Source organism: Dipodomys ordii, unplaced genomic scaffold (assembly GCF_000151885.1).
Source record: "Dipodomys ordii isolate 6190 unplaced genomic scaffold, Dord_2.0 Scaffold54, whole genome shotgun sequence".
In the NCBI taxonomy this organism is placed as follows: domain Eukaryota; kingdom Metazoa; phylum Chordata; class Mammalia; order Rodentia; family Heteromyidae; genus Dipodomys; species Dipodomys ordii.
This window is the reverse complement of record NW_012267270.1, coordinates 5,559,892-5,572,558: the sequence shown is the minus strand read 5'-3', so window position 1 is coordinate 5,572,558 and position 12,667 is coordinate 5,559,892. Positions and strand designations below refer to the sequence as shown.

General features: G+C 56.6%; 1 protein-coding gene across 2 annotated transcripts in view; it reads left to right on the top strand.

Moving 5' to 3' along the window:
- The window catches only part of Slc22a11 (solute carrier family 22 (organic anion/urate transporter), member 11), a 14,054-nt gene extending 4,049 nt beyond the window's left edge, over positions 1–10,005 (top strand). The window contains exons 3-10 of one of the 2 annotated variants that reach the window (XM_013021136.1): positions 1,108–1,262; positions 1,364–1,529; positions 3,071–3,194; positions 3,819–3,934; positions 6,061–6,275; positions 7,048–7,156; positions 8,292–8,498; positions 9,107–10,005. In XM_013021136.1, coding sequence (XP_012876590.1) covers positions 1,108–1,262; positions 1,364–1,529; positions 3,071–3,194; positions 3,819–3,934; positions 6,061–6,275; positions 7,048–7,156; positions 8,292–8,498; positions 9,107–9,170 — 1,156 coding nt within the window. In that variant the 3' untranslated portion in view covers positions 9,171–10,005. Of the gene's footprint in view, positions 1–1,107; positions 1,263–1,360; positions 1,530–3,070; positions 3,195–3,818; positions 3,935–6,060; positions 6,276–7,047; positions 7,157–8,291; positions 8,499–9,106 lie in introns of both variants that reach the window. The other variant, XM_013021134.1, reaches the window with a different exon arrangement.
- The last annotated feature ends 2,662 nt before the right edge of the window (positions 10,006–12,667 follow it).

The following is a 12,667-nucleotide window of genomic DNA, read 5'->3' as shown; positions in this document are numbered from 1 at the left end:
GGCTGGCTGGCTCATTGTCTGGGTCTCTGTGGCAACAGGGATGTGGGGCCAGTGCAGCACCTGGCGGGTGGTGACACCCCATCATTATTTTGTCAAGGCACGAGTGGCTTCCTGACACGCTCGGACCTCCCCAGCCATAGCATAGCCCAGCCCGGCACAGCACAGCACAGCCCAGCACAGAGCCCAGCCCAGCCCAGCCCAGAGTCGGGGGCCCCACATTAAAAATCGCAGCATTACCCAGTCCAGCCTGCCCCTGGGAGCACAGTGTCTTTCCTTCCCTGTGCCTCAGTTTCCCCATCAAGGGGGCAGCTCCTGTGTGGTTACTGTGGGGATGAAGTGAGTTAACCCAGACAGCTGGGGGTAGCCTGGCACAGAGTCAGCTGCCATCGTCATGTCATTGGAGCGTGGCGGGAGCCTGAGCGGCAGGGATGGGGTCCAGTCTGCATTTTAGGGGACTGAGCAGCTGCCACGTATCGATTACAGTCCATCACTCAGTCCTGCTGCCCATCCATGCGCAAAGCCAAGTGGCGATCGGTCTGTGAGTCATGGGATAAGCCTGGGGTCTGGGCTGAGGTCAGACGGCAGACTTAACCCTGGATCTGGGCTGGCTGTCTCCCTCTCTCCTGAGCACTGCACACACGGGCCAGCATGTCTGACCAGCAGGCCAGAGGCGCACGGATGCGTTCGTGGTGAGCTGGGTGCCAGGCCAGAGGCTCTGCCTGGGCCTGCAGGACGTCTGTCCCCATGCACATGTGGGACGGGGGCTGGCTTATCCGAGGTCACGTGCGCGTGGCCTCTGTGGGAGACTGCCTCTTTGCTTAAGGTTTTGATTTCACGAACCATGAGTCGTGGCCATCTGGAGACCTGGTCATATACCCAAGGCAATCTAGGCAGGGCAGAGCCAGCTCTTGACCACAAGGCTGCATTAACTCTGAGAGCAAGGTCCTCACTGTTTTGATGACAGAAGCACTCTATGTGTACTCCTAGCAGCTCCTAGAACCTTCTAGAAGCTCCTTCGAGAAGTTTCTGGAAGGTTCTAGCATGAGAAGATTAGTCTGCCCTCCCCACACACTTGCTGGGTGCGTTGTCCCTGGATCTCCTCCACAGGTTAGGACGTAAGCCAATGCTGACCTGGTGCTGGCTACAAACTGGTGTGGCTGGCACCAGCACTGTCTTTGCCCCGAATTTCCCCATCTACTGTGGCCTGCGGTTCCTGAGTGCCTTCGGGCTGAGCGGCAGCATCCTGATCACAACCACGCTGAGTGAGTCTCCCATGCCTCACCCGCTCTGGGAGGGTGGGTAGGGGGAGAAGAGGAGCCAGACTCTCAACTCTCACCGGCACCTCTGCATTGCCTTCCAGTAGCCGAGTGGACCACAACCCGCTGGAGAGCTGTTGCCATGACGATTCAGTGCTGCACCTACAGCATGGGCCAGATGGGCCTGGCCGGCCTGGCGTTCGCCCTGCGGGACTGGAGAGCCCTCCAGCTGGCTGTGTCCGTGCCCTTCCTGCTCACCTTCCTGATCTCATGGTCAGTGCGGTGAGGAGTCTCTTCCCAGGGGAGACCTGGGGCAGAGGGGGCAGGGTCCCTGCTCCCACTGCCTGACAGTCCACGGCCCCGACACACATGAGGACGGTGACATCTGTATACCTAATTCTCAGGTGAACATTTCAGCCAGAGGCCTGGGCACCCTCCAGCCTGGACAGGCGCCCACGGCTCAACTAGTGATGTGAAAAAAGGAAAAGAAAAAAAAGTAGTGAACAACGCTGGAAACCCAGGAGATATTTTAAAACAAAACCAAAGACAAAACACTATTTTGACCTTTTCTGGAAAGAAACAAGACATTCCCAGGACACAGGGCCACTCCCACAACGGCCTCTGTCACCTCTGTGGTGTCACACTGTCGTGTGCCACGGGCCCGCCCTCCCCATCATCCGGATCTCTGCAGTGACATTGGATGTGAGAATTTGTCACTTATTTGGAGTCCTACAAACTAAGCAAACAAACCCTATGGTTTGGAAAACCCTGTTTGCGTGTGGAAGGGGGAAGGGACTCCAAGAGAGACGCACAGCTGAATGTCACCCCAAGGTCACTAGTGCACAGGAGCTGGAGCCCAGCGGTGCAGAGTGCGGTGTGGAGAATGACAGGGCCCTGTAAGGAAACTGAGTCACGAGGGTATCGGAATAAACAGGGCAGAAAGAGAACTCCACAGGCCAACAAGCTTTATTCAGGAGTGAAACCTGCGCGCGCATGCACGTGTGCACGCAAACACACACACACACACACACACACACACACACAACCTTACAACTAGGGCTCTTTAAATATCAGGTAGATTGAAGTGGGTTGAGATGGAGGTGGTGATGAGCAACATTTTTTTTTCTTTTTGTCGGTTGTGGGGCTTGAACTCCGGGCCTGGGCGCTGTCCCTGAGCAATTCAGCTCAAGGCTAGCACTCTACCACTTGAGCTACAGTGCCACTTCTGGTTTTCTGGTGGTTCATTAGAGATAAGAGTCTCACAGACTTTCCTGCCTGGGCTGGCTTTGAACCGAGATCCTCAGATGTCAGCCTCCCGAGTAGCTAGGATGAGCCACCAGCGCCCAGCATCCCCGAGCTTCTTTTGCAAAAGCCTCTATCACTTGAACCACAACTCTACTTCCAGCTTTTTTTTGTAGCTTATTAGAGATAAGTGTCTTAGAAACTTTTCTGCTAGGGGGTTGGCTTTGAACTGTGATCCTCAGATCTCAGCCTCCTGAATAGCTAGGATTACAGGCGTGAGCCACCAGTGCCTGGCTTGAGGATCTGTTAAATGAGCTGAGAAAAAAAAAAAGTGGGCGGGGAGGGAAGAAAGGAGGGAGGGAGGGAGGGAGGGAGGAAAGGAACCCAGCACTGTGTGGGTGGCCTGGCACCCATGGGAGTACTCTAAGCCTCCCAGCATGGCCTCTACAGCCCAGAAGGGAACCACTGGACTCCTGTCCACCACCCCAGGGGCTCCCCCCCCCCCCCCCCCCCCCCCCCCCCCCCCCCCCGCAAGGTGCACAGCGCAGGTCCAGCCCCTGCATCTTTCACAGGTGGCTGCCAGAGTCCGCCCGATGGCTGCTCATCAAAGGCAAACCAGACCAAGCCCTTGGGGAACTTCAAAAAGTGGCCAGGATCAACGGCTGCAAGGAAGCCCCGAAGACCCTGACCACAGAGGTGAGCCGCGGGAGGTGCTGCGATGCGGAGAGGAGGCGCTGCCCTGCTGCCGTGCCAGCACCAGCCACACCCGTCCCCACCAGCGGCACAGAAGCCGCGCGCCACCGTCCCTGCTGCCTGCAGCTCCAGGCGCGTGTGCGGAGCTTGGAGTGTATTAGCCATGCAGGGTGCTCTCGAGGAGCTGTTTCAAGGGAGGGGGAGGGGAAGCCACAGGGTGCTTTTGGGGATACAGACTTGGGGGGGGCTTCCAGGAGGAGGCAAGCAAGAGGGGAGGGGACTAAACTGAACCTAGGGCAGGCCTGGGGAGGGCCAGAGGAGCAGATGGCCTGAGGGAGCCTTGGGGAGCCTTGGGGAGCCTTGGGGAGCCGGGAGCCGGCCTGTGGCAAGCTCTGGTGCCAGCCCCTGAGGGATGAGGGGGGTGGTGGCGATTTGTGGGGTTCCTGCTGGGTTCCCGCAGCTCAGTGGCCTGAGCCAGGCCAGGGGCTCCTCCTCTTCCCAGGCTGGGGGTCGGGGGAGGCAGGGGCCCCACACCAGTCGGGGGGGGGCAGGCCTCCTCATTCCTGTGCGCGCCTGGGCACGGGCCTGCTTCCCCACACGGCCGGCGCCTGCGCCCCTGTCCCCCAGGTGCTCAAGTCCACCATGGAGGAGGAAATGACCTGTGGGGAGGCTCAGCGGACGCTGCTGGACCTGTTCCAGGTGCCCATACTGGTCAGGAGGATATGGGTCATGTCCATGGTGAGGTGCGTTGCCTGGGAGTCAGGACAGCGTGTGTGGGGTAACGGCATGTCCTCCGGACCCCAGCAGAGCCGAGGAGGCCAGGACTACCCCCCCCCCGCCCCTGCGCTAGCCTGGAGCTGAAGAGCTCGGGGACAGCGCCCAGGCCCAGAGTTCAAGCCCCATGACCGACCAAAAAAAAAAAAAAAAAAATCAGGATCCGGCTGGGTCGTGGTGGCTCACGCCTGTAATCAGAACTACTCAGGAGGCTGAGATCTGAGGATTATGGCTTCAAAGCCAGCCCAAGCAGCAAAGTCCATGAGACTCTTGTCTCCAAAAAGCCGGGAGTAGAGCTGTGGCTCAAGTGGTAGAGTGCCAGCCTTGGGGGTGGGGGAGGGGGGAAGAAAAGGCTGAGTGAGAGCATGACACCCTGAGTTCAAGCCGGGTACAGAAAACAACCAACAAAAACACTAAAAACCAAGCTTAAAAATCTTCCAGAGAACTTGCACTGTGGCTCAAGGTGGTAGAGCACTAACCCTGAACAGAGTGTGTATGTGTGTGTGTGTGTGTGTGTGTGTGTGTGTGTATTGGGGGGAGAAGCTAAGAGACAGTGCCCAGGCCCTGAGTTCATGCCTTACAACCAAAAAAAAAAAAAAACCCAAAAACAAGCTGGGCACCAGTGGCTCACGCCTGTCATCCTAGCTACTCAGGAGGCTGAGATCTGAAGATCAAGGTTCAATGCCAGCCCAGGCAAGAAAGTCTGTGAGATCTTATCTCCAGTGAACCACCAGAAAACTGGAAGTGGTGCTGTGGCTCAAGTGGTAGAGCGCTCGCCCCGAACTGAAGAGCTGAGGGACAGCGCCCAGACCCAGAGTTCAAGCCCCATGACTGACCAAAAAACCAAAAATCCTTTAAGACTCTGGTCCTCCCAGGGGCTACCCAACATGCTTTGTTATTTAAATCAGAAGCGCCTTGATGCCTCTGACCCTGTAGGTTTCCAGGAACCAGAGACCTGGCCTGCTTGGGCTCCCACAGAGCTGTTGCTCCTCTACTGACAGGGCACTGGGTACCGGTACCTGCAGACATTGCCTGTCCCCCACTCCTGTCGGGTCTACGGAGTGAAACCATCAGGGACTGCAAGAGGGACCAGCTGAGAAGTGCAGGGACGGGGACAGATTTTCCACCGTGGTTAGAGCAGAGCCTGGGAGCTCATGCCTGTAATCCTAGCTACTTGGGAAGCTGAGATGAAGATGGATGACTTTAGAGGCCAGCCCAGGAAGACGGTTGAGTAGAGTCCCCAACTCCAACTCACCCCCTGACCAATCTTTTTTGTTGTTGTTGTTGTTGGTCGTGGGGCTTGAACTCTGGGCCTGGGCGCTGTCTGTCAGCTCTCCAGCTCAAGGCGAACGCTCTACCACTTGAGCTACAGCACCACTTCCGGTTTTCTGGTGGTTTATTGGAGATAGGAGTCTCACGGTCTCTCCTGCCCAGGCTGGCTTTGAACCGCGATCCTCAGATCTCAGCCTCCTGAGTAGCTAGGATTATAGGTGTGAGCCACCAGCGCCCTGCCCACTGACCAATCTTAAGAGGAAAAAAAAGAATCTGTGTGTGGTAGTGTGTATTGAGCAATCCCAGTCACTCAAGGAAGCAAAAATAGGAGGATCACAGTCCAACCTAGCCCAGGCATAAATGTAAGACTCTATCTGAAAACAAAACAAAAAGGCATGGAAAATGCAAGATCTTGAGTTCAAAACCTGTCACCAGGTCTCAGCTGAGGACAGTGCTCTTAGGGGTGGAGGACTAAGTCTTTCCGTCCTGATGGGGCCTGGGCAGCCCAGCATGCCCTCCAAGCATATCTGGGAAGCAAGGCAGAGGAGCTACAGCAGCTGCAGAGCAGCTCAGCTGACCCTCCGAGGCCCGAGGACGGCCTGGGGCTCTCCCCGCAGCCCATGTGGGGATGGCTGTGGCTGTCACTCCCCGCCCCCCCTTTCCTAGATTGAGCTTGACCCTGGGCGACGGGCCTTGCACTTCACAGGTTGCTGGGGGGGCCTGGCCACCGCCAGCTCTGACAGGTGGCCTGGTGGAGGTGGCGTGGGGGGCTGGCGCCCCTGTTCTCTGTGGCAGTGACCCAACCCCTGGCTCCGCCCTGCAGCGTCTGCATACAGCTGTCCTACTACGGGCTGGTCCTGGACCTGCAGAGCCTGGGCCGGGACCTCTTCCTCCTGCAGGCCCTCTTCGGAGCCGTGGATATCGTGGGCCGGGTCACCTCCATCCCCATGCTCAGCCTCCTGGGCCGCCGCATGACTTTGGCCAGCTTCCAGGCCCTGGCCGGCGCGTGCATCCTGGCCAATGTGCTTGTGCCCCAAGGTGAGCAGGAAGGCTGAACAGGAGCGGCTTGGGCCCCAGTCCCTGCCCACCCCCCCCACACACACACAATCCACGCGGCCTCCTTCCCCTCCACTGGCCCCAAGAGGGAGTGTTTCTGTGGCCACGGCCGCTGGGCCTCCGTCTCTGACCATCCCTCCCTCTGGTGCCTGGCTCAGGGGTCCAGGATCCACTTCCATCTCCCCAAGCTTCAGAGAGGTGAGGTAGATGCCCAGGCTTACGCTTGAGGGGCCTGGAAGGGCCTGGAAGACTGCTTCTTCCAACTGAGGCAGTGGGGACACCAAGCAGAGAGCGTGCACAGGTGTGTTGCACATGCACACTTGTACACACGTGGTTGCCTATGTGCAGGCATGCTCCGGTGTGTGCTGCATGCAGTGTGTGTATTGTGCACACATGTGTGCTCGTGTGCACACGCGCATGGCAGGTGCTGAGATGGGGCCCGGCCTTGTGCTTGCTAAGCTCATCTCCGCTCACCGACGGCCCAGGCCCATGGCAGGCAGAGACCCAAGCTCGGCTTCTTAGCAGGGACTCAGGCCACCCACCTCTGCCCCGGCCTCCCCCATACCCCTACTGCCGCCACCTTGCCTTGCACCTGCTCTCCTCCTGGACTTGGGCTTGGGTGGCCTGGCACCGGGTCAGCCCTGCCCAGGGCTGGGGGGGGAACCTGTCTCCCCTCCCCAATACACACAGCTCCTGAAGGTGATCTGCCCCTGGGGGGCCTCTCAGGAGACCCCACTCGCCCGTCTCTGCCCAGATCTGCAGGCCCTGCGCGTGGCGCTGGCTGTGCTGGGGAGAGGCTGCTTTGCGATCACCCTGACCAGCATCACTGTCTACGGGACAGAGCTCTTCCCGACCTCGCTGCGGTAGGCTGGGGTGGGTCCCAGACAGGACACCCTGGCAGGAGGTGGGCAGGCCCTGGGGGAGAGGGAGACCAGGCTGGGGGGCAAACCTGGGGGGCAGGCCCAGGGAGGGGGCAGGTGGGGGAGCAAGCCCAGGGGAGGGCAGGCCCAGGGGGTGGGCAGGCTGGGGGGAGGAGGGTAGCCTGGAGGGGGTCAGGCCCTGGGGGAGGAACAGGCCTGGGGGTGAAGCAGACCCTGGGGGAGGGGGGACAGGTGGGGGAGGGGCAGGTCTTGGGGGACAGACAGGGTGGGGGACAGGCGGGAGAGGGGTGCAGGCTGGGGGGGCATGTGAGGGGGGCAGGGCAGGCCTGAGGAGGGGGCCAGGCGTGGGGGGGGGCTAGGCCAGGTATTTATGCCTCAGGGCATCCAGGCTTTGTTTTGTTTTGGCTGAGTCTCAGAATGTAGCCCAGGCTAGCCTCGAACTCAGAATCCTCCTGCCTCCGGCTCTCCTGGGCTGGCATTATAGATGTGCACTACAACACCTGACATCTTAGGCTCGAGTTTTGAAATTCTTTGGGTCTGGCTAAAATCTTTAAAAACAAAACAAAACAAAAACCCTCGTAAAGAGATCGAAAGTGGACTCCCACGTTCTCTCTACTGCCCCAAGTACCCCAAGTCTCCTCCTTAGGACACAACATAATGGAGGACCAGTGGCCTAGAGTCTTAGGACAGTTGAGTAAACTGAGGCTGGAGGTAAAGGGCTGACAGCAAAGAGGAGACTGAGCCCCAGCCTCCAGCCTCTGCCCAGCCTTATCGCTACCATTCCTGCCAGTCATATCTTCCTCATTTCTCTATTCTTTTACCCACATGTTTGGGCTCCTTATTGGTTTGACTGCTATCATAAGGAAACCGGGGGCTAGAAGCTCCGGCGCTGAGGCCATCCCCAAAAGACAGGGAGACTCCGGGGGGCCCTGAGTGTCTACTTGAAGGAGGGAATGGGAAAATCAAGGAGGTGGGCTTCATAGAGGCAGGGGTGTTTTCAGAGACCTGGAGGAAGCCACTAACTCCTCAGCGCAGATTCCCATCCCTGCCACCACGAACGGTCCTCTTACCACAGGGGCAGCTGTGACGCGGGGCCGGGCCTGCTCTTTCCCCACAGCATGGCAGCAAACGGCTTCCAGCAGTCTCTAGGCCGCGTGGGAGCGATAGCTGGGCCTTTGCTCAGGATGGCCCACCAGACCCTGCCTCTGCTGCCACCGCTCTCCTACGGTACTGTCCCCATTGTCTCCGGCCTGGTCATGCGGCTCTGCCTCCCTGACACCCAGGGACAGCCACTCCCCGACACTGTACAGAACCTGGAGAGCCAGTGAGTAGCCAGTGGGAAGCAGGGAGGGGCCTGGAGAGACTGGGAGGGGCCTGGGGGGCTGGGCGGGGCCTAGAGGGGTTGGGAGGGGCCAGGAGGTTATATATACCAGGCACCAGTGGCTCAGCCTTTGAACCAGGATCCTCAGACCTCAGCTTCCTGAGTAGCTAGTATTACAGGCAGGAGCCACTGGCGCCCAGCTTTAGCATCTCTTTGAGACGGAGTCTATTTAGTCCATGCTGACACCAAACTTGCAATCCTCCTGCCTCAGTCTCTGAGTGCTTGATACTGCAGACGTGTGACTGCACACAAAGTCGCATGTTACCAGAACAATCCAGCACTCCACACAGTGGTATAATTGTCTGTTTCTTGGTCAAGGGAGGTGGGATAGCTTCTGTCATTTGCCTAAAGGCACCAGGCTGAGAGGTGGGCAAGCTGGGACTAATTCTCCCTTCGTGTAATCCATTCTTGTTGCAGACCGACTCTGCGCTTGGTGCTCTCTTAGCTTCTGAGTATTTAGGGAAGGCCAGACTCTAACACTGGACTTAGAGCCCCACAAGCTTTGGTCCCAAGTTGTGCTCACTTCTATTTGTCTTTCTCGATTGTTCTAGGAGACATAGTGCTGCCAGGGACAACAGAAAAGCGGTCATCATTACACAGAGCACCTGGCTCTAGATATTCCGCCACACGGAGCCCAACTGCCACCTCCCCCCCCCAACACCCCAGGAAGGAGCTGCCTGGACTCTGGGGTTTGGCGTGGCCCAGGCACGTGGCCACCAGGCTGGCGTGAGATCTGCTGTGACTGGAGGCTGCGTGTCCTCCCTCGCCTCCCCTCGTCCCTGCCCCAGCCCTGTAGGAGCCTGGCTCATGTCTCCCCACCTTCCCCCAATCACACCCCGCCATGTACAGAGTCTTCCGCTAGAAAACAAGAATGGTTTCGGTGTCCACCTCCCAGGGCCCGAGTTCGAGGCCCGCCAGGCCAGGCCTGCTGTGGGCCCTAGCTGAGGCTCGCAGCTGTGGGCTTCACCGTCGCCTGCCCACCCATCACCCACAGGAGATCCTGCCCTGGGCTCTGAGGACCCAGACACTGGACACACGGCCTGCAGGCGGCGTGCTGGCTGCAGGCGGCGTGCTGGCTGCAGGCATCTGTGCGCAGGGCTGGGAGGTGGGGAAGGGGTGGCTCCATAGTGGGGGAGGGGTCGGGTGACACCGGGCTCCTGGGAAGACTTGAGGGGAGGAGACAAGAGGAACGGCTCCTGGCCCCTCGGTGTGTAGGCCTTCTGCCACGCGCCATGCACCCCCACAGTCCCTCCTACCCCTCCCTTGGGCTCCCCATCACTGTCTGCTGTCCAGACCCCACACAGCCCCGGGGTCCCCACAGTCCCCTGGGAGCCCAGAACCCTCCAGGGGCTCCAGATGCAGCTCACACACACCCGGACCCTAGCAGGTGCCCCCCGCCCCCCAGCCTCTCCCCACGTAATAAATGTCAGTGATTCAGATCGTATGAGAAGGCTGCTGGCTGTCCGGGAATGAAATGAGAACTAGTGATAAGTTTTGCAGAAGCTGAGGGGAGAGAAAGGAAACCACGGCCTTAGAGTCAAGGCCTAGGGAGGGGAAGAGGGCTGGAGAAGGAGGAAGGAGGGAACGAGGGAAAAAAGAAGAAGCGGGAGGGAGAAAGAGCAATACTTCACTTGATTTAGAACTAAGGAATTTCTTGAAGAACACTGACTCAACTAAAGAAGAAACAAACATTTATTGGTCCTAGACCTATTAATGACATTAAACTTATGGTTCAAACGCTCCTCACAGCGAAAACTCCAGGCTTCTGCCAAACATTTAAGAAAAAAATAAATCATAGCAATGCTTCAGCCAGATGTGATGGTACACACCTACAATCCCAGCACTGAGACTGAGGTAGGAAAACAATCTCTGGTCAGCCTGGACTACATAGCAAAACCTGTCTAGAAAGAAAGAAAAGCAGGCTGGGAAGGTGGCTCAGTGGTAGAGCGCTTGCCTTGCATGCATGAGGCCCTGGGTTCGATTCCTCAGCACCACATAAGCAGAAAAAGCCAGAGGTGGCGCTGTGTTAGAGCTGAGGGACAGTGTCCAGGCCCAGAGTTCAAGCCCCACGAGACACACACACACACACACACACACAAAATGAAAGGAAGGAAGGAAGGAAAAAGAGCTAGGCGCTGGTGGCTCATGCTTGAAATCCTAGCTACTCAGGAGGCTGCCATCTGATGAATCCAGTTGGAAGCTGGGCTGGGCAGGAAAATCCATCGACTCCTATCTTCAAGCAGCCAGCAAAAAAAAAAAAGGGTGAAAGCAGGGCTGTGGCTCAAGTTGTAGAGTGAAAAAAAGGGGAGAGACAACACTAATTCCGTACAACTTCTTCCAGATTATTTACAAAGAGATCACACCTCCCATCTTATTCTTGACACCAACCCCCCAAAAGAGACAAGAAAACTGGAAACCAATTATTTCTTACAACACAAACACGAAAGATGATGTGGTGCTGGAGATTTAAAAAACAAACAAAAAACCTCATACATGCTAAGCAAGCACTTTACCACTGAGCTACTTTCCAGCCTGAGACAAAAATTCTTTTTTTTTTTTGTTGGTTGTGGGGCTTGAACTCTGGGCCTGGGCGCTGTCTCTCAGCTCTTCAGCTCAAGGCTAGCATTCTACCACTTGAGCCACAGCACCATTTCCAGTTTTCTTGTGGTTAACTGGAGATGAGTCTCACAGACTTTTCTGCCTGGGCTGCCTTTGAACCATGATCCTCAGATCTCAGCCTCCTGAGTAGCTAGGATTACAGGCGTGAGCCACCGGCACCCAGCATGAGACAAAAATTCTTAACAAACATCAAGTAAACAACATTGAAAAAAAGGCACCATGAACAGGTGGACTTTATTTCAGGAATGTAGACTTGGTTTAACATTTGAAAATAAGGTTAATAAACTAATTATTAACAAACTTCAAAAAGAAAGTTCAATCCGGGTATGGTGGTTCACACCTATAATCCCAGACCTTGAGAGGCAGAGGTAGGACGATCCCGTGTGGAATACAGAATGAGTTCAAGGCCAGCCTGGGTTACGAAGCCTGATGTCTAAACAGGAGACGTCATCTTGAGAGATGCGGAAAGAATATTTTACAAAATGTTTTTTAAAAATCAAAACATTCATCCAACTAGGAGTCAAAGGGAATGTCTAGCCAGGGAGGGCCGCTCACGCCTGTAATCCTAGCCACTCCAAAGGCAGAGATTGGGAAGTTGGGGTTGAAAGCCAGCCCAGGTAAAAAGTTCTTGAAATTCCATCTCACCCAATAGCAGGGCATACATAAAGGACATCTACCTGTCAGCTGGACATCCTGGACTCTACTCGTTAAACTGGACTCTCTACCATCATATTTAAGGTGAAAGATGGAATGCTTTCCCTTTAAGACCAGGAATTGGGGGCGGGGGACACAGGGTGTCTGCTCCCACACTTCCTATTCCACACTGCTCCTGAGCCGTGTCACAAGCCAGGCATAGAAATAAAGGGTCTGGCCGGGCGCTGGTGGCTCACGCCTGTAATCCTAGCTACTCAGGAGGCTGAGATCTGAGGATCGAGGTTCAAAGCCAGCCCGGGCAAGAGAGACCGTGAGACTCCTATCTCCAATAAACCACCAGAAAACCGGAAGTGGCGCTGTAGCTCAAGTGGTAGAGCGCTCACCTTGAGCTGAAGAGCTGAGGCCGAGTTCAAGCCCCATGACCGACAAAAAAGAAAGAAAGAAAGGGTCTGCAGGCGTGAGGGGTGGGTAGCTCTCGCCTGTGATTCTAGCTGCTCTGGAGGCTGCAATCTGAGGATCGCAGTTTGAAGCCAGCCTGTGTAGACAATTCTAAGAGACTCTAATCTCCCACTAATCAGCAAACAGCCAGAAGTGGAACTGTGGCTCAAGGGGTAGAGCACCCGCCCTGTTTGAAAAGGCTAAGGGAGAGCAGGAGACCCAGAGACACAGCAGTCTTCCCGATTGCCCCTCCTGAGTAATGGGGACAATGTTACTGGAACTAGTGAGAGACTTCAGCGAGGCTGCAGGGTGTACAGTGCGTGTAGGAAATGGATGCGATTTCTGTGGGCTTGTAACTACAGGGGACAAAACCCTTCAATGCAAATGTGTAATTCAAGCTG